The sequence below is a fragment of the Anarhichas minor genome, unplaced genomic scaffold (assembly GCF_050575085.1).
Source record: "Anarhichas minor isolate MPS153535 unplaced genomic scaffold, ASM5057508v1 ptg000024l, whole genome shotgun sequence".
In the NCBI taxonomy this organism is placed as follows: Eukaryota; Metazoa; Chordata; class Actinopteri; order Perciformes; family Anarhichadidae; genus Anarhichas; species Anarhichas minor.
In genome coordinates, this window is record NW_027466470.1 from 825,001 (window position 1) to 848,755 (window position 23,755).

Genomic DNA, 23,755 nt, shown 5'->3' on the forward strand with positions numbered 1-23,755 from the left:
CAGGAGTTTAACTTCTAGTGGAGTATTCTCACAGTGTGGTATTTGTACTTTTACTGCAGTAAATAATGTGAGTACTTCTCTATATATTAGATTAAAATATTCTAAGTGCGACGTTTTCATAACGTGAAGAAAATTGTTAACTGGTAAAACATTTTCTGGTGTGTTCAGGGTTTAAAATCTCTTTCTTTTGTTGAAACTGATATGAATTATTTAGGAAGCCTGGTGGTGTGTGTGTGTGTGTGTGTGTGTGTGTGTGTGTGTGTGTGTGTGTGTGTGTGTGTGGTAACATAATGTCTCTCTCTCTCTCTCTCTCTCTCTTGTCTTCCTTCCCCCCGAGGTTATTAATACCTGTCTCGACCCACATCCCCCCGCCGGTGTAATTATTGTGTCATTCACGGTGTCTGGACGCGCTCTGATGACTCCTCCCTGATTAATGAGTGTGATCGTTGCAGGCGGCCGCGCTTTAATTAGGATTAATTGGCTTTCACATCCAAAGTCACCTGTAGGGCGCAGCAGGTGGAGCCGGTTTGTTTGGAGTCGGCTAACAAAAAACATTCAGAAACGTGATAATCCTGCTTCTTTTGTTAGGGTTCGCCATGTATTTAAAAAGTGACTTGTGTCCGTTGAGTTAGTCGTCTTTTACGATATTTTGTGTTGAGAGAACAAATTGATGAGATATTTACCCATTTAAGCTGTATTTCATTGTTCAAAAATATATTCACGCAGAGTTGTAGAGACCTGTCAATCACTGTGTAGCCCCGCCCTAAAGCAGCTGCTTTATGGTCTGTTTGACTCTAAATGGACCATAATGTACTAAATGAACATCATGCTGTATTGAAGAAGACTTGAAACTAGAGATTGAGACCATAAACTCATGTTTACAATGTTTACTGAGGTAATAAATCAAGAGAGAAGTAGAGTCATTTTCTCATAGACTTCTATACAACCAGAGGAGTCGCCCCCTGGTGGACACTAGAGAGAATGCAGCTTTAACACTTTTGCATCGGCTTCAGTCGGCAGACCCGGAGGTTGCTGCATGGTTCAGCCGTTAAAGTTGCTATAACCTCTGTTTAGTTTAGCATGTTAGCATGTTAGCATTTGAGCCGTATAGACACGAATGCCAAATGGTATTTAGCCATAAAAGTACTGACATTTTGACCTGATGACGACGGAGGATCATCACAGTTATAAATCGTCGTGACGGGAACATGAATGTCTGAACCACATTTCTTCACAATCCATCCAATAGTTGATGAGATATTTCAGTCGGGATCGACCGACTTCGCCCCGCTGCTCAAACCAGATGGTGTCATTGTTATTAGTGGCCATCTTGTGTTCCTGCCAGCAGCTTCCTGTCTGAAAGAGGCTCGGTTTCTCCTCATCTGTAAAAATAGAAAAACTTGATCCCATGAAGATGCCAGTGTTTTCAGAGGCTGCAGGTCTGACAGACTCTCTCAGAGGAATATCATGTTTTCTATCTGGTCCTGCATCAATGAGCAGCGTAGTAATTTATTCCATAATGGAAAGAAGAGACGGATGAGGAGTCTGGTATCGGTTTCATCTCTGTGAGTCTGGTACGGTGAGAGGTCCTTGTGGAAGTGAATGTTATTAACATATCAGGGGGATCAGAACTTTAAAGAGTTCCCTAGATGCACAATAAGTAAGAAGATTCAGAGGAAACTGGGCTTTTTAAAAACCTTCTGATACCCAATATCAGTTTCATCTCTTTGCATCCAGTGCAGTTTCAGAGAAAGGTCCCGAACGTGTTTTTGGCCGACAAACACTGGAAGCCCTGAAAGTCCACCGTGATCTCATCCCGACTCTTTATTTTACTGCTGCAGCCTTTTGCGTATCTTAATGCCGAAGGTTTCACGTGTCGTTAACATTGTGAAATGGTGGCGGTTTAGGTTTAGAAAAAACATTGTTGTTTGGCCTAAATACGTTTACCCTACGATTCAAACTATGACGCTCTATGTTCCCCTCAACCAGTGAACAGGAAGTGACCATATTTGGACTAAGGTGGAGTGACGTAGAGATCTGATAGAGACCTGTCAATCACAGTGTAGCCCCGCCCTAAAGCATCCCCTGCTTTATGGTCTGTTTGACTCTAAATGGACCATAATCTACTAAATGAACATCATGCTGTATTGAAGAAGACTTGAAACTAGAGATTGAGACCATAAACTCTTTATTATTTAGTGGGTTAAATAGTAAATCTATCCTCTGAAGTGTGTTGTGGTGAAATCAACTGGCACAAATACCCAGAATGTCTGTTTTTGGCTTAAAATTCTGAGCAATTAATCTTCTTCATCACATTGATGCGAAATCCAATATTACCATGAAGCAACTATGATTTTCAACATTGACCAGGATGACCTTGAGATGTTAATGGATTGCATACCTGATGGTTTAGTGGTTTTTATTCCTCTTCCGGTCTCGGTTGTCTCTCTCTCTAGACCTGTCGTCCTGACTGTCCTGTCTGTCTTCTTCTCTGCAGGGTGAGACTGAGGTCCCGTCGGTCGCCGTCACTAAGTCTCCCAAAGGATCCGGCCTGGACGGGCTGGAGGTCGAGCCCGACTCCTACGACGTCCCCCTCGACCTCTCCTCGGACGAGGAGTACCTGAGCGTGGAGGAGGCCGACCCCTCGCGAGCCGCCCGACTCAAGAAATCGGTCGCGAAGAGCACCGAGACCCTGAAGGCCGCCTTCTCCAAGGAGAACATGAGCAAAACCAAAGGCAACCTGGGCACCAAGTTCCACAACCTGGGCGAGAAGGTCATGCCGCCAGAGCGGAGGGACAAGATGCACCAGGCCGGCGAGCGGCTGAAGCAGTCCGGCGAGCGGCTGAAGGAGAACATCGCCAAGAATGCGCCGAACAAAGAGACCTTCCGCATCAAGCTGAAGAAGGAGAGAGCCGTCGCCGAGGGCCAGGAGGGCGCCGAGGCCGAGCTCCACAACCAGGCCCCGGTGGAGGAGAAGCCGGTCGCTTACACCGAGGTCGCAATGGAAACCAAGAGGGAGGGGCCGGTGGAGGAGGAGGCCGGCGCCACCCGGATAGCTGAAGAGGATTACAGGAAGTAGATCGGATCGGACACGAAAGTGGAGGCGGGACTATGGAGAAAGCACGTGAATGCTGAGGATTTAGAGAGAAGGTCTGTGATTGGTCGACATCGATGATGGACTATTTATTTTTGCTAGAATGTTTTAAAACGGAAGAAGTTCTCGAGATACGACACTGGTTATTTATGAAAATCTATTTTCAGGGTGTTGGTTCAACTCTGTCAGATGTTATCTGCTGACAGGTTTTAACAATCAAATGATTTACACACCTTGACATGAATTCACTAAGAAAAACTATTTCAGAGATGTGAAGATGGTTCCCAGGTAACCAGGGTCACAGTGCACAGAGAGGTGTATCTGGAAGGAAAAGAAGGATGATGATCTTTCACCTGGATGTACATATAATATTGGACATACTGGTAAAACGGGGGGGGGGGGGGGGGTAAAAACACAAAGATTTGGTGGGTGCAGGACTCAGCTGGTCTCTGAGACGCCCGGAGAGGAAACACAACAACAACATCAGACTGGTTTCTGTGTGCAAAATGACAGGAAGGAGACTAAACGTTGACGTGCTTAAAAGCAGCATCAGCGATCGCTTAGATAGAGATTCAACAAAGTCAGGGACTTCATTACCCAGCATTCATTTCATAAACGCTGAAACAATGAGAAGTTCAGGGAGCAGAGAGTTGGTCATGGAGGGCTAGAATACGGGTTAGCGGTTAGCAGATTAGCATTAAATTACAGTTACTTAAATAAAACAGTGATAGTCAGAATGAACTGCTTTGTTTCACTGCAGCCGAACATCCACCAACACAAAACATACTTTATGTTTCTGTCTTACAGCAACCTTCAAAGCTCCATCGACGCTTTAGTGGCCACGTTTCTGTCACCGTTTATCATGAATGTAGTTCGTTAGTTTATTTGTGTAGCGTCTTTACACAACAGTGCAATTCAAAGTGCCTATTTATAAGTCAAATAGAGCACATAGACACAAGAATAAAACACATTAAACACCTTTAATTGAATAAAACGAAGTGGCCAGTTTTGATTAGTCAGCTGTTTCCCCAACTGGTCGTTGTAGCCTCGGTGGACGTTTCACCGGAACTTCTTCAATCTCTTGAGTAAATGTATAAAGTGGACGAAGGTTCAAAGGTCTGGAACCGGCTGCTTTAGGAGGACTTTATTCAAATGTAATGAAAACATGAATTCAGAGGTTAGCATTGACGTGAATGCATCGAACGTCTCTCAACCTCCTCAACTCCCTGAAATATATTCATCCAGACAATATTCAACACGTCTGCTCAACATATTTAAACACATTTTCCCACGAAGGTTTTGCGTGATTTGACGAAACGCTCGGCCGAACAGCACATCTTATGTCCCATTCAAGTTTGGTTGAGCAGCAGCTGATAAAACTTTGCATGAACTTTATTGCGACGCAGTCCGGTCTTAACTAGTCTAGGCTGATGAGGATCCGTCGTCTGTCAGACATCAGGCTGAGGTTACTCTTCTGAAGGATTTAAGGCGGTGTGAGGCGTCGCCGGCTTCAAAGCTTTTTCAGCACTGCTGAATTTTGGCGTATGAATGTTTTAATTTCTTTTTTTCTGCTTTATATTCATCGTTTCTTTTTGAAGTTTAGTGAGCACGCTGAGGTCACAGCTTTCATCGGGGTCTTTAGATGCTCTTCATATTATCTGTAGAGGTTTGTGTAGTGCTCTCATATTATATATATTATCGTATTCTGCACTTCCTGTTTAGCTTTAAACTGCTGTTTTGTTTCACGTGTTTATTTGTTTCCTGGTGAGTGAACCTGTGTTGATGGTGAGTTTAATGCAGTAGATTAATAGTGTTTATTTGATTGTTTGATTTGAACAGCTCAGTTGTTTCGTTGTTATTTTTACAATCATCTCGATCCAGTTTTAACTCTTTACAGTGAAACACAGCTGTGTTGTCATTTAACCTTTTGTTTTTCTATAAATAAAGTTCTCATAAAACCTGTATGAACTCGTATGCTGTCTCAAAACACACTAAAACTAAAACTGAACTGTAGTTGTTTGTGTTTTATACGACTAACATGTGTTACATGCCTCGTAAAAAAAATAAATATACAGGAGAAATATTTGAGCATTTTTTGAGCACTTTGGACCTAAAGTCCATTCATTGTGATCGTGGAAGCAAATCTGTAAATTCAACTTTGGTGAACAATATTCAGTCGGATTAGTTTATGTAACGTGTAGTTAATGTTTATGTTGTGTGGAGCGGATGCAAGCTGTATTTAGGTTTAAATATAAACAGTATTTGTAGAAGTTGTCTTGTTGTAAAGCCTTCGATTTGAAATCCCAGCTTCCGTTTAGTTAAGCAGCTGTTTCAGAGCTCTTACTGTAATTTACAAACGATATTTGTTGCTGTCTTCAACCTTTCTGGTCAATGATCGTGTGGATATCATACATAAACTATAACACTCAAAGACCAAATAACATTAATTATCAGGATTAGAGAAACAAATGAAAAGAAAATTCACACTTAAATTCAATGTTATTGAAAATGTTTTAATCATGCATATTTAAATCATCTTTAAGTTAAATACAGGACAGTACAGTAGGACTCACGAGTGTTATGGTTTACATAACTCATGATTCTGATGCTCTCCATCAGCTCTGACCCTTTGGTCCTCTGCTTATCTTCACAGAGGCTCGGACCGTCTCTCCTCTCTGTCGCTATCTTCCACTCATCTCATTCATCCGGCTCAAATTAAACCTCTAAACTCGGATGTTGTCTCGAGCAAAACACGATCGCTCAGCTGAGTCAGCAGACTTCTGCAGATTGCGTTCGTCCGCCGGCGTTTCGGCGTCTAAATGAAATGCCAATCATTCGGCTTCGCTCGGGGAGGGAATTTACAGTCCGACTCGTCTTGTGTGTGGCCGGACAGTTTGTCAAGTGAGAATTTATTGGCCCTAAAACAAACACCGGCCCCCTTATTTCCTCAAAGAGTCCAATCAAACGGACCAGCTGCAACATGAACCCTGTGCAGATGAGGGAAGATAGAAGACACTCTGTGGTCTGACTGGATATCAAGAGAGAGAATCAATTACATGATCTGCAATCTGAGAACGAAAAGAGACGCGTCTGCTGTTACAGAGCTTTACTCTGAAAGGAAACGACCTGATTTAATCAATAACATGAACACAGGAAGTACTCTGTCTGATTAGCTGATTGGTGAGATGTATGTGTGTTTACATCAAACACATCTCTGTCCAGCCATGTTGGAAATCAGTTGAACGACTGAAACTGCAGACAGACGACCAAAGGTTCTCCAGAAATCCATCCGATCGTCGGACTGAATTTTACTGAAACTAAAATGGAACTAGAGCTTTATCGGCTGATGTTAGCTTATTGTTGACATCGGCATCAGTGTATAAAACGGCCAATAAGTTACAAGGAATTGCAGTTTATAGACAGGAGGGGAGGTCGAACCGGTCAAACAAACACAGGAATTTCACCCAGCAGACCGACGTCCAAGTCCTGTGTGTTTTGTCACCGAACATACGTACTTAACTAACGCACGTTACGTAACAAACTGACTTAATTTAGGTCACAAATATACTTATTTTAAGCCAAACGAAGGTATTTTCCTAAACCCACCAAGTAGTTAACGTTGCATACATAAACCTATGTTAGAAGTTTATTTTGAAAAGACACTAAATGCATGTAACAAGCGGAAACGTCGAGCCAAGCGACAGTTTAGAATACATCAGTGTCCAGATATAAACGTGTATTTAGAGGAGAAGACGTTACAGCTACAAGTCACTAGACGATCAACTCTGACATCTGAGTTCATGAACAGAACGTCAGAGACCATGAAGACACTCAGGTTTCACTTTAGTCACTTTTAAAATACGGTCCAGTGGTCGCCAACACGGTTAATAGCTCGTAGCCGTAGACGCCGCCGGTGTTCCGGTTTAACCAGTGACCGTGTTAACTAGTGACTCTCAGCATCAGCTGCTGAAAACACCAACAGAACATGAAGGCGTCCTCTAGAAGCCTTCAATCAGTTTTAAATATGTGTTTATTATTTACCAACTGTTTAGGTCAAGGTCACCAGTTAACATGGTCACCTGTTCAACTGAAACACTCTGCTGCTCTGAAATGTTCCTGATCCGGTCTGGATTCTGTAGAACTTGAGTCGATTCTGACAACCGAACACGAAACGACCAGACATCTTAGATGCTGGTAACAGACCGGTTCAACATCCTACATGCACCGTGAAGTGTGAGCACAGAGTTGTGAATCATCAGGTGGGTTCTGTAAGAGGTCACCTGATCTGTGCTCAAGGTGGTGATGTTGGATGTTTCTGTAAACGAGCTGCAGACTCTGATTGGCTCTCTGCAGGTCGTCAGCTGCTCCGCCTTAATTCCTGCTTTTTTATAACCTTTGAGAAACTTGTAAAGACGACACCGCCTCCGTCTGCAGCTCCCGTCGTAAATATTGGTCATAGCACCTGTGCTTCACCGTGAACGGGTTGTCACATCAACTGCACCCATGAAGCCTTTAGAAAAAGCCGTTCATTGATTCCCGTCCTCGTTGGGGCAGAGCTGTGATTGTGATTGTGAGCCATAACGCGTCGCTCTGCAGCTTCCTGCTCCCACGTGGCAGCGCTGGCAGCCAGAAAAGCATCATTTAGATTTATTTCACAGAGAGAGAGGCGGCGTGAGAAGAGATGGAGACGCCGCTCCGGAGTGATTGCATTCAGCGCCGTCTGCTTGTTATGCATTAGCTGAGCACAATCGAGCTCTTCGAGCAATCTGTCGAGAAGAGAAACGGGCTCCGGTGCAGAGGAAGGAGGAGACGCCGTCTGCCGATCCACAGCTCCATTAGGACGCGTTTCATCTCAACACTTCTTCTTCTTCTTCTGTGCCAGAAACACTTGAATAACCTGCGGATGTTTTCAGATTGACTTGTCAAATCTCTTCTTTCGGCAGCGTGACGCGCGTGAACACTCTCACAGGTTCACATTCACATTCTGTGCGGATGTGTTGCAGTAGGATTCAGGACTTCTTTTGAATTTTCACTTGATTTTGTCACCTGAAAAGGTTCAGGTTGCAAATCCAGTTAATGTCTTTCTAGAATGTGTAAAAGCCCAGACGTGGCTCGTATAGAGGTGGAGTATGTGTCTTCTTTGTCCACTGTGACAGAAACAAGACCACAGAAGAAGAGCGAATAAACACTGACAAAAGAAGTCAAAGTGCAGAAGACAGAGAGAGATTGAAAAACTGTGTTTCTGCTGCGTCAGCAGGGCCCACATAGGACTTTAGGGACACCTAAAATACAAAGTTTTAAATGACTTCCCATCACCATCCCAGTAGGTTTGGCTCAATAAAACACAAACGATAAACACAACAATACTCTCGTTCAGTCTTGACGTACATTTATTTATCACTGACCAATTTACCCTCTGTGGGGAAAAATGTCTGAAAATATTCGCCACAGTTAGAGGGGGGGGGGGGGCTATGCTTATTATAACGGGGGCACTGCAATGTTAAATCATCTTTAACAACCCGGTCGCAGGAAAAAATGTCGGTATTGTACGTTTCTGCAAAACACGGGAAACGCTGAATGACGACGTGAATAACAAAGCTACACGTTGAGAAAACGAACTAGCTTAATAAATAACACTTAGCGGACTTTCCTTACGTAGCGTCCCGTAACAACATTACGTAACCGGTTTAAAGTCAACGGGACACAAACAGCGGTCTCCCTGGTGAAGGTCCTGTGTTTGTTTGGGAGGACAGCCTCTCCTCTCAGAGTCACCTTTAAAGATGTTATTGTACCACGTCACCTTTAATAACACTCGCTCAATATGCTACGTCACTCGCTCTGAACGAACCAAACAACGACTGCCCGCTGCTGGACGAGTCTTTTCTGTTTCTGCATATATATATATATATACTGTATATATACCGTATATCTTAACATGCTCTGTCACGTCCTGTGTCCCACCCTGATTGGAGGCTTTAATGACTTTGTTTCAGCTTCTCCAACAGGAGGAAGAAACATGTGAACAGACGAACCATTAACAGCTCAGAGTGACTGGAAACATTGTCTGACCTCGACACAGAGGCAGCAGCTGCACGAGACTCATCTTGTCTTTCTGAAGCATTTATCTGAGATTCATTCATTGTTGTCTCGTCATGTCACAGTGAGGGATTCATTTAGTGGTCACCTGAACTATTGCTGATAATTAAACAGGTGAACTATGAGCTGCTCAACGTTTAAACAGGAAGTTCTTCTGTAGACTGTGATGGATGTTTATGACGGATTATTTGTCATATGAAGTGAAGCAGGCATTGGTGATGACATTCTAATACATAAACATGAAATACTACAAACATTGAGAGGAATAAATATCATATACAATATTGTATATTTCTGTCGTAGACAAAACTACAAAGTCACCATAACCTGCTTTTATCCTCTACGTTCACTAATATTCTCCTTTACTTGTATACTTTAACGTCACGATCACCTTTGAGTGATCATCTGTTAGATGAAGGACTTCTTCGTAGTTACTCCAAGTGGAGTATCACAACCTGAAACAGTTCTGCTTTAGCACTCAGACACATCATCTCTAAACTGCATGATGTAGGAATCTTGTCATTGCAGAGTGTGTGTGTGTGTGTGTGTGTGTGTGTGTGTGTGTGTGTGTGTGTGTGTGTGTGTGTGTGTGTGTGTGTGTGAATGGAGCGCTCAGTGTGTGGGATCTATAATCGCTTCTCCTGTCACTCTGTTTTTTTCACAATGACTCATCAAGCTGTGAAGAAGACAGTGTTTTCATTCCAAAATGACAAATGCAGCGTTTTAAAGAGCCGACAGCTTGTGTTAGGGAAACGAGCGCTGACACGACGGCAGAGGAAGCAGAATACTGATGAAGCTGTGAGCCGAGCTCACGTGTGCTCACATAACAGCAGCAATTAACAGCTTCAAATCCTGCTTCTTTAAGGGGGGGGGGGGGTAGTCTTTCACTTCCAGTGGAGAGAACATGATGAGGTGCTCTCAATAAAAGGTTGCTTTCTGTTGGACCCGTCCACCTCCCTTCCCTCAAACCCTGTGTGCGCTTTTACAGTTTTTAAATGTCCTCGTTCATGATGACGTGAACAACATACTAAATCATTTCCTGGGATATCTACAAATCAGGTACAGCTACGGATGCTGGATGAGACCGGCCTGGTTAGAGAACTCCTCATTACCTTGAAAAACATTTCAACCTTTACGCTGCAGAACCGTGAAAACACGGCACCAACTTTCAGAACATACCCAGTGAGATAATGACTCTCAGATTGCAGTTATTTTTTAGCAAAGAGGCATGAATAGCCTGCCTGAGTGAGGCCGCCCGGGCTGACGAGCTTCCTCCTGGCCCTCAGGCGAAGGCCTCCCGGCAGCCGGCACTCATTACCGCCTCCGCTCTGGTTAAGCCGTGGATCCACCTCTGCCTCTCCTCCCAATTACCTCTCCATCCAACGCTGGCAAGCCGAGGAAGAGGAGGCCGGGCCACGTAGCTGACACGCTGTCTGGCTGCACCGGGCCTGTAATCACACCGGGAACCGGGTTTCACTTTCTCCGCAGGTTGTGTGAAGGCTTTGCTGCAGGTCTGGTTTAAGCTCTGTAGGCGTGTGGAGGAGATTCATTAACAGCTGCTGCAGCACAAGTTTTCATGTTAATAATGAATCAAATGGCTCGCTGGGATGTGAAAGGCAGGTGCAGCCAACATGTAAACGCTCTTTGTGTTGGGGATAAATTCTCTTGGTGACGTTTAAACAACATGGAAATCTTTCAACATTCATTCATCTTTATTTTTGTATCCTTGTTTTGTTCATTTCTTTTTCTTTTTTCTGGAACTGCTTCCTGACGAACCATCTGCGCAGTAGACCTGCTGCTGTGTCTGCAGCTGACTCGTCCACGTCTCACGGCAGGAGGAGAAGCTTCCAGTAACTTCTCACCGTTAAGTCCATGCAACAACATCTGATGCATGAGAGGATTCAACTTGTTTTTGGCAACACGTGTTCACGCTGCGGCTGGTAGCTGCCTTGTATTTCGCTTCATGGATGCTAAGCTAACCCAGCTAGGACCTGAGGCTACTCCACTACCCGCAGGGAAAATAAGATGGATGAAAGCAGCTTGAGGTCGGTGACTGCTGAGCCCACATCTCCTCAGAGACCTGGATCCATGGTGGTCCAGGATCAAGCAGGACTCTGGTGGACCAGAGGAGCAGGACTCTGTGTTTACATCATGCTGTTTGGTGCTCAAACACAGTCACAGTTGATGGACAATGTTTACATCATGTTGAGTTTTTAATGTGAAGATGCCGAACATTTTATCTGAACAGAGAATAGTTTCTGTTGCTGCTGTTTACATTCATCATGAAGCTAATTTAAATGCAAATTTTGTTTATGTTTGTCATGAGTTTGTTGTGTTGAGCTACAACTGTATTTCATTGTGCATCCCTGTGTTGCATAATGACGATAAATGATCCTTGAATCCTTGAATGTTGAAAAGTCATAAAAGAAATGCCATTAAAATGAAGTTAATAACAGAATACAGACATGTCCTTTGACAAACCACGCCGGCTGTCTGTGCTAAGCTAAGCTAGGCCTCACAGCGTCTGACACATGTGACTCTGAGGAAGACAGTAAACAAGCATATGTCTGAATATTTCTTTATTTATACATATGTCTGCATCACACCCACTCCTCCGTGTTCCCGCTGAGAGTCGGCGGTGAGTCGAGGCTGTCGGGGATGGATGCGTCTCGCTGAGCGTCATCAGCGAGGACCTGTCAATCAAACAGCCACCAGGGAGCTCCACCTGTGTGTGTTCACAGACGGGCAGGGAGCAGCATGCAGATGAAACAAGCACCCCCCTCTCTCCACCGCAACCACAGGAGTGTGTGTGTGTGGGGGGGGATATGAATTATTCTCACACACACACACACACACACACACACAGTGTGTGACTGTGTGTCATGCTTCACTAAGGTAACGTATACGTGCATATGGAGGAGAGGATGTGTGAGCATCTATCTGTAAATAAAGGAGAATTTATCTTGATCAGCTCTCACTTCTCTGTAACACAAAGCAAAACTGTAGCACTTTGTTACAAGTGAAGTCCTGATTCTTCTTCTTTTAAAATAACATCATCTAAATGTACCAAAAGTGTCAAAGTAAAAGCGCAGCGTTGTCGGTGCCTGTCAGTGTTTTATTCTTTTATTTTGATTTATTTGTTTATTTTAACAGGCGGAATAAGATTTAAAAGATGAAGAATGGTTGAGTGGAAGATAATTATAACCCCATGATATACATATATATATATATATATATGTATATGTATATATATATATATATATACATATATATATATATATGTATATGTATATATATATATATATATACATATATATATGTATGTATGTATATATATATATGTATGTATATATATATATATATGTATGTATGTATATATATATATATATGTATGTATATATATATATATGGTTGTGTAGTTCAATGTAACAATGTGAGTTGTTTCTTTATATCTGTTTGATATATAAAAAATGTGGTAAAGGTTTTCCACTTAAATGTTGTGGAATTCAAGTGTAAAGTAGCATTAAATGTAAAGTATAAGTCACTAATAATGCGTTTGTACTTGTACTTACAACCATAAATTGATTGACAAATATACTGTTATATTATTGTATTTTTTGTGAAGTGTCTTTTTATTCATGGCTTCTTAAAACTTGATATTTAGGGTGATTATTAAACATCTTCTGTAGATGGGGCTTACGTATCGAAATAATTACACGTTTTGATAGCCTACTCTTTGAAAAATGTAATATTGTTGAGCTTTTAATTTGAAAAGCGTTGACAACTACTGGAAAGCTTTTATTCTGAAGACCCCAAACCGGAAATCTATTGACGCTAATATGTTGAGAATATAGCAGTGCTAACAGCTAGCTTAGCTAGTCTCGTTAGGTGCTTTAACCGCTGCAATATCCACAGTCCTGCCGCACTGTAAGCTTGTAGCGTGTAAATACCATTTAAACTGATTAAAGAAACGTATATTTCATCCACGAGGAGTCCGAATATAAGTTTTTAAAACATAATTTCGTAAACATAATACGTAACCAGCTAGCGTTAGCTCTCGGTTGCCTGACAACGGGGAGAAGCTAAACAAACAAACCAGCTAGCGAGCTAGCAAATGCTAACGTGAGTTTAACCGGAAGTGAGTCAAAATAATAGATTTGGTTGTTGTATCATTTAAACGTTTACTTGTATGACTGGTAGCCGGTGTTACGGTTTATCACGCGACCCGGTTAACTGGTGACTTTCAGCCACGTGTTTTCTTCCCGTTCGCAACGGCTGTAGTAACCATGACAACAACGGACGCGTTCGGCTGAAAGTGGCCAGTTAGTCGTAAACACCGGTACTATAATACAGAAGAAGAAGAAGAAGACGGATAATAATGGCGGACGACGGTCGAAGAGGAGAAGAAGACGCTGGTCCTGGAGCTGCTCACCACGTGTTTGTCGTGATGGAGGTTTTACTGGAGAAGTTAAAGGTGCTGAACTACGAAGAGGAAGTTCTAATGAAGCACAACATGAAGAATCTCTCCAGGTGAGAAACAGATACAGCTGTTACAGCTCAGAGGTGTTTGATTCATGTTTGTTTAGGAACATCTGTCAGAACATGTAAACAGGTCAACAGTAAGGATCACAGTGTGAGAAGTGTCACACAGCTGTGTACAATATCACAGCTTAAGGTATACATGTAGAGGAAAACTTCCACTATAGTGTACTTCTACCTTGAACTGGTGCAACACGTTGAGCAGCAGTAATGTAGTGATAATGATTATAGTGGGAACCATTATATGTGTAGTTCTAAAACCATCCTACGTCACAGGAAGACCATATGAATGATCTGCCTAATGATCTCCCCTCTTATCCCCCGTCAGGCATTACTTTGTCTCCAGTCCGTATCTGGCGTCCAACCCGGGCGAGCAGTTCTTCATGTTCACCATCATCGCTGCCTGGCTCATCAACGAGGCGGGGCGGCCGTTCACCGAGCCGCAGGAGTACGACGAACCCAACGCCACCGTCGCCAACATCCTCGCTGAGCTCAGAGCCTTCGTGAGTAACGCTTCACCCTCCGATCAATCTCTGTAGAGTCCAGTCAATAACGTGTTTCTGATGTTTTCAGGAACAAAACCAATCAAAAGTCAAACATCACGCAGTCACACAGACGCTCCTTCTGACAGCTTCACTTGGGTTTTCATTTCCCACTTATTGAGGGACCGGCTTCTTGCAGCGCTGCATAAAGAAAGGTGTTAAAAAGGTCAAAAGACTTCCCTTTGTCCTCGATGAAGCTGTCAGAACGCTCTGTGACGACAGATGAACGGTGAATAAATCAGTTGAATGAAATATGTAACGCTGAAGAAAGTTATTTCTGATCCTGACCTCGAACTCGGTCGCCTCAGACGGATTCGTCAGCTGCTGTTGAACAGTCAGAAGACTCATCTGTCTGGTCACTGTGTCCGTCAGGGGGTGAAGGTGGACTTCCCGCCCTCCAAACTGAAGTCGGGTTCAGGAGAACACGTCTGCTTGGTGCTGGACCGGCTGGCCGAGGAGGCTCTGAGGAGGAAGGGCTTCTCCTTCAGGAGGTACTTCTCACCAGTTCTCCTTTTCTTCTTCTTCTTCTGCTTTAATAAGGTGCGTTCATACCAAACACAGCAGTTTGCTCGCGGGGCGCCATCGTGCTAGACGTGCTGGAGAGGGGGCGTGGCTTATCGCCCTAAAAGCCGTTATCAACTTAAGTAGTTTATTTCCTTCATCAACCATGGAAGCAATAACCTCTAGTGCTGCTCAGTGCTTGTTGTGGAAGATATCCTGGAAACCAAACGCCTTCTTGTCTGGTTCATCACATCATCTGGAGGTTTATTCACTGTGTCTGGCTGGTTTACTGCAGCTGTATGAACACAAGATACACTGATTCTGCAATAAACAGATACAAAGGATACAGAAACAACTACATAATGATGAAGATTTGTAGAAAGTCTGAATTCATGTGTTGTTAGTTCTCATTCAGTGCTACTCACTAAAGCACACTGATAAACAAAGCGTTTTAAATCAGCGTTATTCACGCTCGTGTTTACTGGCTAACGTCTTCTTTCTCTCTGTCTTTGCTGGAACGTTGCCGTATGTCTTTGCTCATCACCGCTCGTTTCTTTTGACCTCCCGTCCCTCTTCTTCCCTCCAGACCACACTACCCCACAGAAACCACAGAAGAAGAGTCTGTGATGGAGGACGACGCAGAGCTCACACTCAGCAAAGTGGAGGAGATGATCGTAGGTGTCCCAGCTTTATTTAACCAAACCACTTCTTTTCCAGCTGCTAACCAACACATGTATGTGTTTACTGGTGTTGATGGATTCAGGTCCTTTACTTGACATTTTGCCAAAGCTTCATGTGTTAAAGCTGCATTCTCTCTGATGTCCACCAGGGGGCGACTCCTCTGGTTGTATAGAAGTCTATGAGAAAATGACTCTACTTCTCTCTTGATTTATTACCTCAGTAAACATTGTAAACATGAGTTTATGGTCTCAATCTCTAGTTTCAAGTCTTCTTCAATACAGCATGATGTTCATTTAGTACATTATGGTCCATTTAGAGTCACACAGACCATAAAGCAGGGGATGCTTTAGGGCGGGGCTACACGGTGATTGACAGGTACCACGACCAGAGACGTGTACGTGTGTCAGTTTCTCTGACTAACGCCAAAAACACACTATTTGCTGTCGTTACACACGGTTTAAAATGAAGCAAAAGAATGATTTGGATCATATACATGTGATAAAGTGTTTAAAGCGTGTTGGATCCAGAAGCTGCTGAGTGAAGGGCTGAGATGTGTGTTTGTCTCAGGAGGAGCCTGACGATGAGGAGGAGAACGTGATGGACCTGGAGGCTCTGAAGCTACGAACCACTCACACTGTGAGTTCACCTGGGAACACGATGCGTTCAAAGACTCTCAAATAACATTCTGCAACACTTTATGATCCATCGGGTTGTTTCTCTCGACAGGAAGCAGAGCTGTCCTCCAAACCCGACGAGATTCTGGAGTCGACGGTTGACGCGTCAGAGTGGAACCTGGAGGTGGAGCGAGTCCTTCCTCAACTCAAAGTCACCATCAGGACCGACAACAAGGTGCACACTCGCCTCTGGACCTGGTGCAGGATCAGTGTTTAAATGTCTTTCTAAATGTAAAGATGCCCAAACAGCAGGGCAGTCTTCAGTCTTCTGGATCATCTGTGATCATGAAGACGTATCTGTCACTTTGACCAAGAGCTCAGTAAGATGTGAAGAAGCTCGAGTGTGAAACGTGCAGTCTGAAGGATTTAAAGGACAAACTGAGACAGCCGCTGTAGTTTTCCCAGCATGCTCTCTTGTTGTGTTGCTGCTGTCTTGACTTGCCTCTGACCGGTCTGCGTGTCGGTCTGCAGGACTGGAGGATCCACGTGGACCAGATGCATCAACACAGAGACGGGATCAAGTCCTCGCTCAAAGAGGCCAAGGTGCGTTCACTGACCCGGCTGAATGAGTGTTTAACAGATGTGTGTCTGGCTCCACCTGCTGTTTCAGAGTGTAATTACACAATGTGTGACGCCTCCTTCACTGCACCTCCACCATCAGATCTTTATGCTGCACTGCATTCACTCACTTTAGACTTTCTCTGCAGCTCAAAGTTCTCCTGCTTTGCTGCTGAATGGAGTTGTTTCTGTATCTGCTCTGCAGCATGTTTCACTGTGGATCACCTGACACCTGGAGAACGATTCACTTCTTCTGTCTCCAGGAGACAATCCCTCAGAACCCGCTTGTTTTTTAACACTTTAGTCTTCTGCAACACAGCAGGAATGAACAAGTTCACGTGTACAGCAGGATTCTCCTCAAAGACCCTGAAAACATCCTTTTTGTGTCCTCTCGTGTCTCATCTCGTGTCTCCTCTCGTGTCTCCTCTCGTGTCTCCTCTCCTGTGTACTCGCGTGTCTCCTCTCTCGTGTCTCCTCTCGTGTCTCCTCTCTCGTGTCTCCTCTTGTGTCTCCTCTCTCTTGTCTCCTCTCGTGTGTCTCCTTTCCTGTGTACTCGCGTGTCTCCTCTCTCGTGTCTCCTCTCGTGTCTCCTCTCGTGTGTCTCCTCTCCTGTGTACTCGCGTGTGTCTCCTCTCCTGTGTACTCGCGTGTCTCCTCTCTCGTGTCTCCTCTCGTGTCTCCTCTCGTGTGTCTCCTCTCCTGTGTACTCGCGTGTGTCTCCTCTCGTGTGTACTCGCGTGTCTCCTCTCGTGTCTCCTCTCTCGTGTGTCTCCTCTCGTTTCTCCTCTCGCGTGTGTCTCCTCTCGTGTGTCCTCTCGTGTGTCTCCTCTCGTGTGTCCTCTCGTGTGTCTCCTCTCCTGTGTCCTCTCGTGTGTCTCCTCTCCTGTGTACTCGCGTGTGTCTCCTCTCCTGTGTACTCGCGTGTCTCCTCTCTCGTGTGTCTCTTCTCGTTTCTCCTCTCGCGTGTGTCTCCTCTCGTGTGTCCTCTCGTGTGTCTCCTCTCCTGTGTCCTCTCGTGTGTCTCCTCTCGTGTGTCCTCTCGTGTGTCTCCTCTCCTGTGTCCTCTCGTGTCTCCTTTCCTGTGTACTCGCGTGTCTCCTCTCTCGTGTCTCCTCTTGTGTCTCCTCTCGTGTCTCCTCTCCTGTGTACTCGCGTGTCTCCTCGTGTGTCTCCTCTCGTGTGTCTCCTCTCGTGTGTCTCCTCTCGTGTGTCTCCTCTCGCGTGTCTCCTCTCGTGTGTCTCCTCTCGTGTGTCTCCTCTCGCGTGTCTCCTCTCGTGTGTCCTCTCGTGTGTCTCCTCTCGTGTCCCCTCTCGTGTCCCTTGCAGAGCTACCTGGACAAGCTGCAGGAGGACATCGGTAAGACTCTGGAGAAGGTGAGCAGCAGAGAGAAATACATCAACAACCAGCTGGAGCATCTGATCCAGGAGTACCGCAGCGCTCAGGCCAAACTCAGCGAGGTAAACAACAACAACAACAACAACAACAACAACAAAAGCTGCCCTCGAGATCCACTAATGTGGAAATACAAAGTGATAACGTCCAGCTGATCTGTTGGAGAAAACACAGGAAATGAACGCTGTTCGGTCCTGATTTTAAGCTGCGTGCAAAATCCTGTGTTGTCCGCCAGGCGAAGGAGCGCTACCAGCAGGCCAGCGGAGGGGTGACCGAGAGGACCAGAGTCCTGGCAGAGGTCAGTGAACGCATCACGCACTCTCACATCACTCGTGTATATCAACTTGTGAATGGAGGAAAAATGGATGAAGCAAACAATCAGAGCAGGAAGAAGTCTCTTCAGGCTGTCGGACTCATTTTAAAACCATCTCAACCGGTGATTTCATCCTGTTCTTCAGTGAAAGTGAATTCTTTATCTGCAGACAGTTTGAGATCTTTTCAGTGTTTCTGTTTCAGATCAGTGAGGAGCTGGAGAAGGTGAAGCAGGAGATGGAGGAGAAGGGCAGCAGCATGTCTGATGGAGGTGATGACTGAATGTGTGTGTCTTGAGTTCAGCTCATCTGTGTTTGGTGCTGACCGTCTCGTCTGTGTTTGTCCTTCAGCTCCGGTGGTGAAGATCAAGCAGAGTTTGAATAAGTTGAAGCAGGAGATCCTTCAGATGGACGTGAGGATCGGCGTTGTAGAGCACACGCTGCTGCAGGCCAAGCTCAAAGAGAAGTCCAACATGACACGAGACATGCACGCCACCAACATCCCCGAGCCCGCCGCCGGGCCCTTCTCTTAGCTCCACCTCCACACTGGGCCCTTCTCTTAGCTCCACCTCCACACTGGGCCCTTCTCTTAGCTCCACCTCCACACTGGGCCCTTCTCTTAGCTCCACCTCCACACTGGGCCCTTCTCTTAGCTCCACCTCCACACTGGGCCCTTCTCTTAGCTCCACCTCCACACTGGGCCCTTCTCTTAGCTCCACCTCCACACTGGGCCCTGTCTTAAGTTTACCACATCTAAATCTCCCTTGAACTCAAAGTGTTGAGTCTCATGACGTTCGATCCTAAAAACATTTTGGAATTTCATAAGAAAACAGAAAATGTACTTTTTTATATTTCACAAACATGTTTGCATTTGCAGCAGCATGAAGTCATGAAAACATTTTTGTATTAATTGTTGTAAATGAAGATGAAATAAATGTTGATAATAATTCCTGTGTTCAGAAGTTGTGAAAGTCATATTTGTTATTAAAAATGAACGTGTTTCTGAACATGTGTTGATCCTCGTGATCATATGGTGAGAGCTGCTCTTCATGCTTTGTGTTCATGTTCACTTTAATGTCAGTGATGCATACAAACAACAACTCATGAACTTGGTACAGATGTTTCTTCTCCAGAGATGTTCAGTGTTGTTATGGTGTCGTCTCTCTTTCTGCTAGAGACTTGCTTTAGTAAACGTTTGTTTGTTTCACTGAGGCTCAGTCAGCACTTCATGAGGAGACACATTCTTTGCTTTGTTGTTTGGACCTCGGTTCACTCTGAGTTCTGTTGCTTCAGTTTGTTTTCACAATCTCTTCTTAGAGTCACAAACACTTTCACTGTCATTTAAATAAATGTTCATTGTAGTCTGAACAACAAAAGGACCACAAACAACTTTCTACATTTATTAGATTTATTTGTGTTTTCATGATCTGTTTCCCTCAATAACTTTATTATGGAAACAATTAAAGTCAGAGAGCTTTTTACATCATTGATCATCATTTCATTCAGTAACGTGAGGCGGATCATTGCTGAGTGTTTGATGAGTTTTATCATTTAAGAGAAACCATAATCATATTTTGGGTGAATTAATAATGACGTCACAATCTGAATTTCAAAATGTACAGACGCATTCCGCCGGTAGAAATCATGCGCTAATAAACAGAACACAGGACACAGTTTGTTAACAGACTACAGAGAGAAACACCTCTACAGTGGTGATCACTGTGTGTCTTTATTAGTTATTAGTATTATTAGTTACTGTTATTAAGTACAGTGATCATGTGAACACACACTAACTCATCTAAAGTCTCTCCAGCTGTTAAAGCCGACTGACAGCTGATCAGCTGTGATCATCTGATCCTCCGTCATCAGAAACAGACGTCGCTTCACGTGACGCAACTGAGGAAAGGACGTCTCATGTCTCATGTCTCCTAAAGCATATTTCCTCGTTTCCTCTCTCCTCGCATTGTTTCCTTGTCAGGGAAACGTGGATGTACCTCAGATGTCACAGTGTATATGTCTGAGATTAATAAGTGCTTTTATTTTGAAAAGCTACATCAGGATGTCCCGATGCTCTCTTCGTGAAACTCTTTTTTTTGTTTTGATCAGAACACGAGAGAGAGAGCACGAGGAACGTTGTTCTCTTTGATCTCCACAGTAAAATCAACCTGAAGCACAAATCTCGACTGGACATTGGACTTCTTGTCTGAGTTACAATCCACTGAAATGCTGCATCACTGAACTTTAATGTGAGTTTGTTTTTATTTTATCTTTGACTAGTAGTCACTACAAGTACTCTAACAATAAAGTACTAATACTCTACAGTACAAATACTCTAACAGTAAAGTACTAATACTCTACAGTAGAAATACTCTAACAGTAAAGTACTAATACTCTACAGTACAAATACTCTAACAGTAAAGTACTAATACTCTACAGTACAAATACTCTAACAGTAAAGTACTAATACTCTACAGTAGAAATACTCTAACAGGGAGAGTACTAATACCACACTGTGAAAATACTCTGTTACAGTCAAAGTACAAATACTACACATTAGAATGACTCTGTTATTGTAAAAACACTAACACTACACTGTGAACATACTCATTATTGTTCTGATTATTTTCTCCATGAATCGATTGATTGGTTTGTAAAGATAGTGACCTAACGCAGTATAACTCTGTAGTATTTCTACTAGTAAATAACTTGTTTGATGATTTTAGGTTCAGAGTGGTGTTCTGTTTACATGTTTTATCATGAATGCTTCAAAGTAGATCATTAAATATGTGAGAAGATGAGCTGAGGAGCCAAGAAGTATTGAAGAAGTAGAAACGTCAGTGTTTTCAGACGGGGAGCAGCTTTTAACTGAGGCTCCATTTTAAAGGAGGAAACAAAGTGCTGCTCCTCTTCCTGGAATGAAGCAAGGCTTGATAACCCCTCCCTCCTCCTCCTGCTCTCACACACAGCCAGCTCCACTCTGTTCATGTGTTTCCTTGTTCCCTCCCCTTCAGATCTACACTTTGAAGACGGCTGTAACCAACATGGTGGTGAAGTGCAGGAGCTGACAGGCCCCATTCACTGCAGAGACACAAGCTGTTCAGATCAGAGCTCAAACTAGTTTACCTTCTCACAAAGTGACACTCACACAGTCGTTGTCTCTGAGAGGTGAAACTCATTTTGTCTCCATGTTTGTTGCTGACAGCTGATTGTTGTGGTGTTTCTTCACTGCACAGAGATCAGCTGTCAGTCAAACATTGTGGGCGGTACTTTGACATCTTGTCATCAGTTGTTGTGTAAATGTTTGAGTTTCTTTAGGTGGAGCTCCTTCCTGTGTCTGTTTAGCCATGGAGGCTATCACTGCTCATGATGATGTTTGTTTACCTGAACTGACATTTCTCTGCATGAAGATGTAAACTTCTCTGAGCTCTAAATGTCTGATCAATATTAGTATTGATGTATTAGTATGTTGTTGTTTCTCTTCCACTGCATGAGTCATGTTATGCCCGATGCCCCCAAATTCGGGGCCTCTCGGTACCAGAGGGGGCAGCATATACCGTCAAAAATGCAATTATCGAGAGCGAATATAATGCATGTATACATGTTATATACCACATTAAAAAACAAGGTCTGGGCAACAATATCATGCAAGCCATCTTTACACACTCCAAACACAATTCTACCTAACTAATACATTCAACTAGAAGATGTACCACAATATCACGTATTTTTCGCCATGAGTCCGCGAGCTACGCACTCCGGACAAAGCTACGAACACAAAGCTAAAGGCTAACACGGACAACTAATACACATCTGTGTCGGGAATTCGACACAGATTCCATAGATATCTTCAAACGTTCTCTCCGTGAAACCATTACAGAGTTCTGAGCAAACAAGCACCAGAACCACAAACCGCTTTAACAATAATAATCATAAACGCACCTCACCGTGAGCTGATTTCGTGAAGAGAACGGATAAATTCCCGGTTATTTCCATTCACATATGTGTTCGACGTATATCCTGTTTGTCACTGAACTGTTTCCTTGAAGAAAGGGGGGTCAATCTAACTTAGGGGAGCTGGGGGTAGGGATTTGACTTTCGGCGTATCGGATGTTACACTTCACGAGGGACGGCGCGGTTTTGATTCTGACTGGCTAACGATTCTGTTAATCAATACCACGTTGTCCCAGCTCAATTCTATGGACTCTGACTCGTCGAAGGAGGGTTCATTGACTGAAATCGACCAATGATAGGCTGAGATAGGCCCGCATAGACACAGAGAAACAGGAATTCAGACAAGACAGCTCCATGGTTCAGAGACAGAAACAGGCTCAGAGAGGATTCTAGCTCTCAAAATGAAGCCAAACTGCTGTATTTGGATGTATTGAACACTATTAGTGATAAAACAAGTGAAATATATAGTTATATAGTATAGAAAATTACAATGGAGCAGCTGGTTCCAAAATGACAATTTGGGTGACCTCGCCTGACCTCTCTGTACTAAAACCTCTCTAATTTTGTTCTGCTTCACTTTATCAAAGTCAAACTTTAAACAGAGACTGGTCACATATTGTGCTATGATTTGGGAGTGTTTTTAGGCTTGCAGCTGGATCATTCCAAAGAAATAAATACAATAAAATGACTTTGTTTTCAGGTGAACTTGAAACTTTTCAATTTGGGCTGTGTGCCATCTTCATTTACTCTTAACCAGTAACATATACACTGATATTTACACATCTGTACAAATCTCACAAGTGTTACCTTTATTATAACATCAGAATTATTCAAATAGACCTTGTAGTTCCAGAAATACACTATTTTTAGTATGGGTATGCAATTTTCGAGCAGAGGCCTAAAAATAGGGCTAGGGCCCAAGAGCAGCAGACTCTCATTTAGATCAAAATGGCCACCAGATGTCTCCATCACACATTATTTGTTCATGATGTTATTGAGGTCTGAATTAGATGTTTAAACTTTAATACTAAACACGTATAATATGTTTAAATGACAGGATTAATACGTCTTACATTTAGTCATCAGACAACACTTAACATACTCAGTCTCATTCCATCAGCTGTTCAAAGCTATCAGGTCAGGCTTTCACCGGAAGTAACGGTATTCCCCCTTCAAAATAAAAGCGTGATGCAATCAGGACGCAACATCCACAAAAACGTGACGTCATTATAAAGTAACCCAGAATATGATTATAGTTTCTCTTGAATACTGAATTATTTTATTAGGCTCCATGTTTCAGGTTAAACTTAAATGATAAAACTCATCAAACACTCAGCAATGATCCGCCTCACGTGACTGAATGAAATGATGATCAATGATGTAAAAAGCTCTCTGACTTTAATTGTTTCCATAAT

The 23,755-nt window shown here is 43.5% G+C and overlaps 2 protein-coding genes and 1 long non-coding RNA gene across 4 annotated transcripts in view; all 3 read left to right on the forward strand.

The window, feature by feature from the left end:
* cavin4a (caveolae associated protein 4a) overlaps positions 1-3,079 on the forward strand; it is a 19,133-nt gene extending 16,054 nt beyond the window's left edge. Inside the window, exon 2 of the mRNA XM_076098435.1 lies at positions 2,498-3,079. Within this exon, the coding sequence (XP_075954550.1) occupies positions 2,498-3,079 (582 nt within the window). The remainder of the gene's footprint in view (positions 1-2,497) is intronic.
* Positions 3,080-13,043: 9,964 nt separating this feature from the next.
* ift57 (intraflagellar transport 57 homolog (Chlamydomonas)) lies at positions 13,044-19,389 on the forward strand. Of its 2 annotated transcripts, none has more exons than XM_076098430.1 (11): positions 13,044-13,720; positions 14,058-14,232; positions 14,644-14,762; positions 15,359-15,446; positions 16,021-16,089; positions 16,180-16,302; positions 16,599-16,670; positions 18,012-18,143; positions 18,314-18,376; positions 18,595-18,661; positions 18,741-19,389. In XM_076098430.1, exons 1-11 carry the CDS (start codon positions 13,569-13,571, stop codon positions 18,920-18,922), a joined length of 1,242 nt encoding a protein of 413 aa, XP_075954545.1. In that variant the 5' UTR covers positions 13,044-13,568; the 3' UTR covers positions 18,923-19,389. The 2 variants fall into 2 exon arrangements, with proteins under 2 accessions (XP_075954545.1, XP_075954546.1); XM_076098431.1 differs by having other exon boundaries at positions 16,024-16,089.
* Positions 19,390-20,475: 1,086 nt separating this feature from the next.
* On the forward strand, positions 20,476-23,064 carry LOC142956706 (uncharacterized). Its single transcript, XR_012956040.1, has 2 exons — positions 20,476-20,635; positions 21,401-23,064. It is a non-coding gene; the product is annotated as an uncharacterized LOC142956706 (long non-coding RNA).
* The last annotated feature ends 691 nt before the right edge of the window (positions 23,065-23,755 follow it).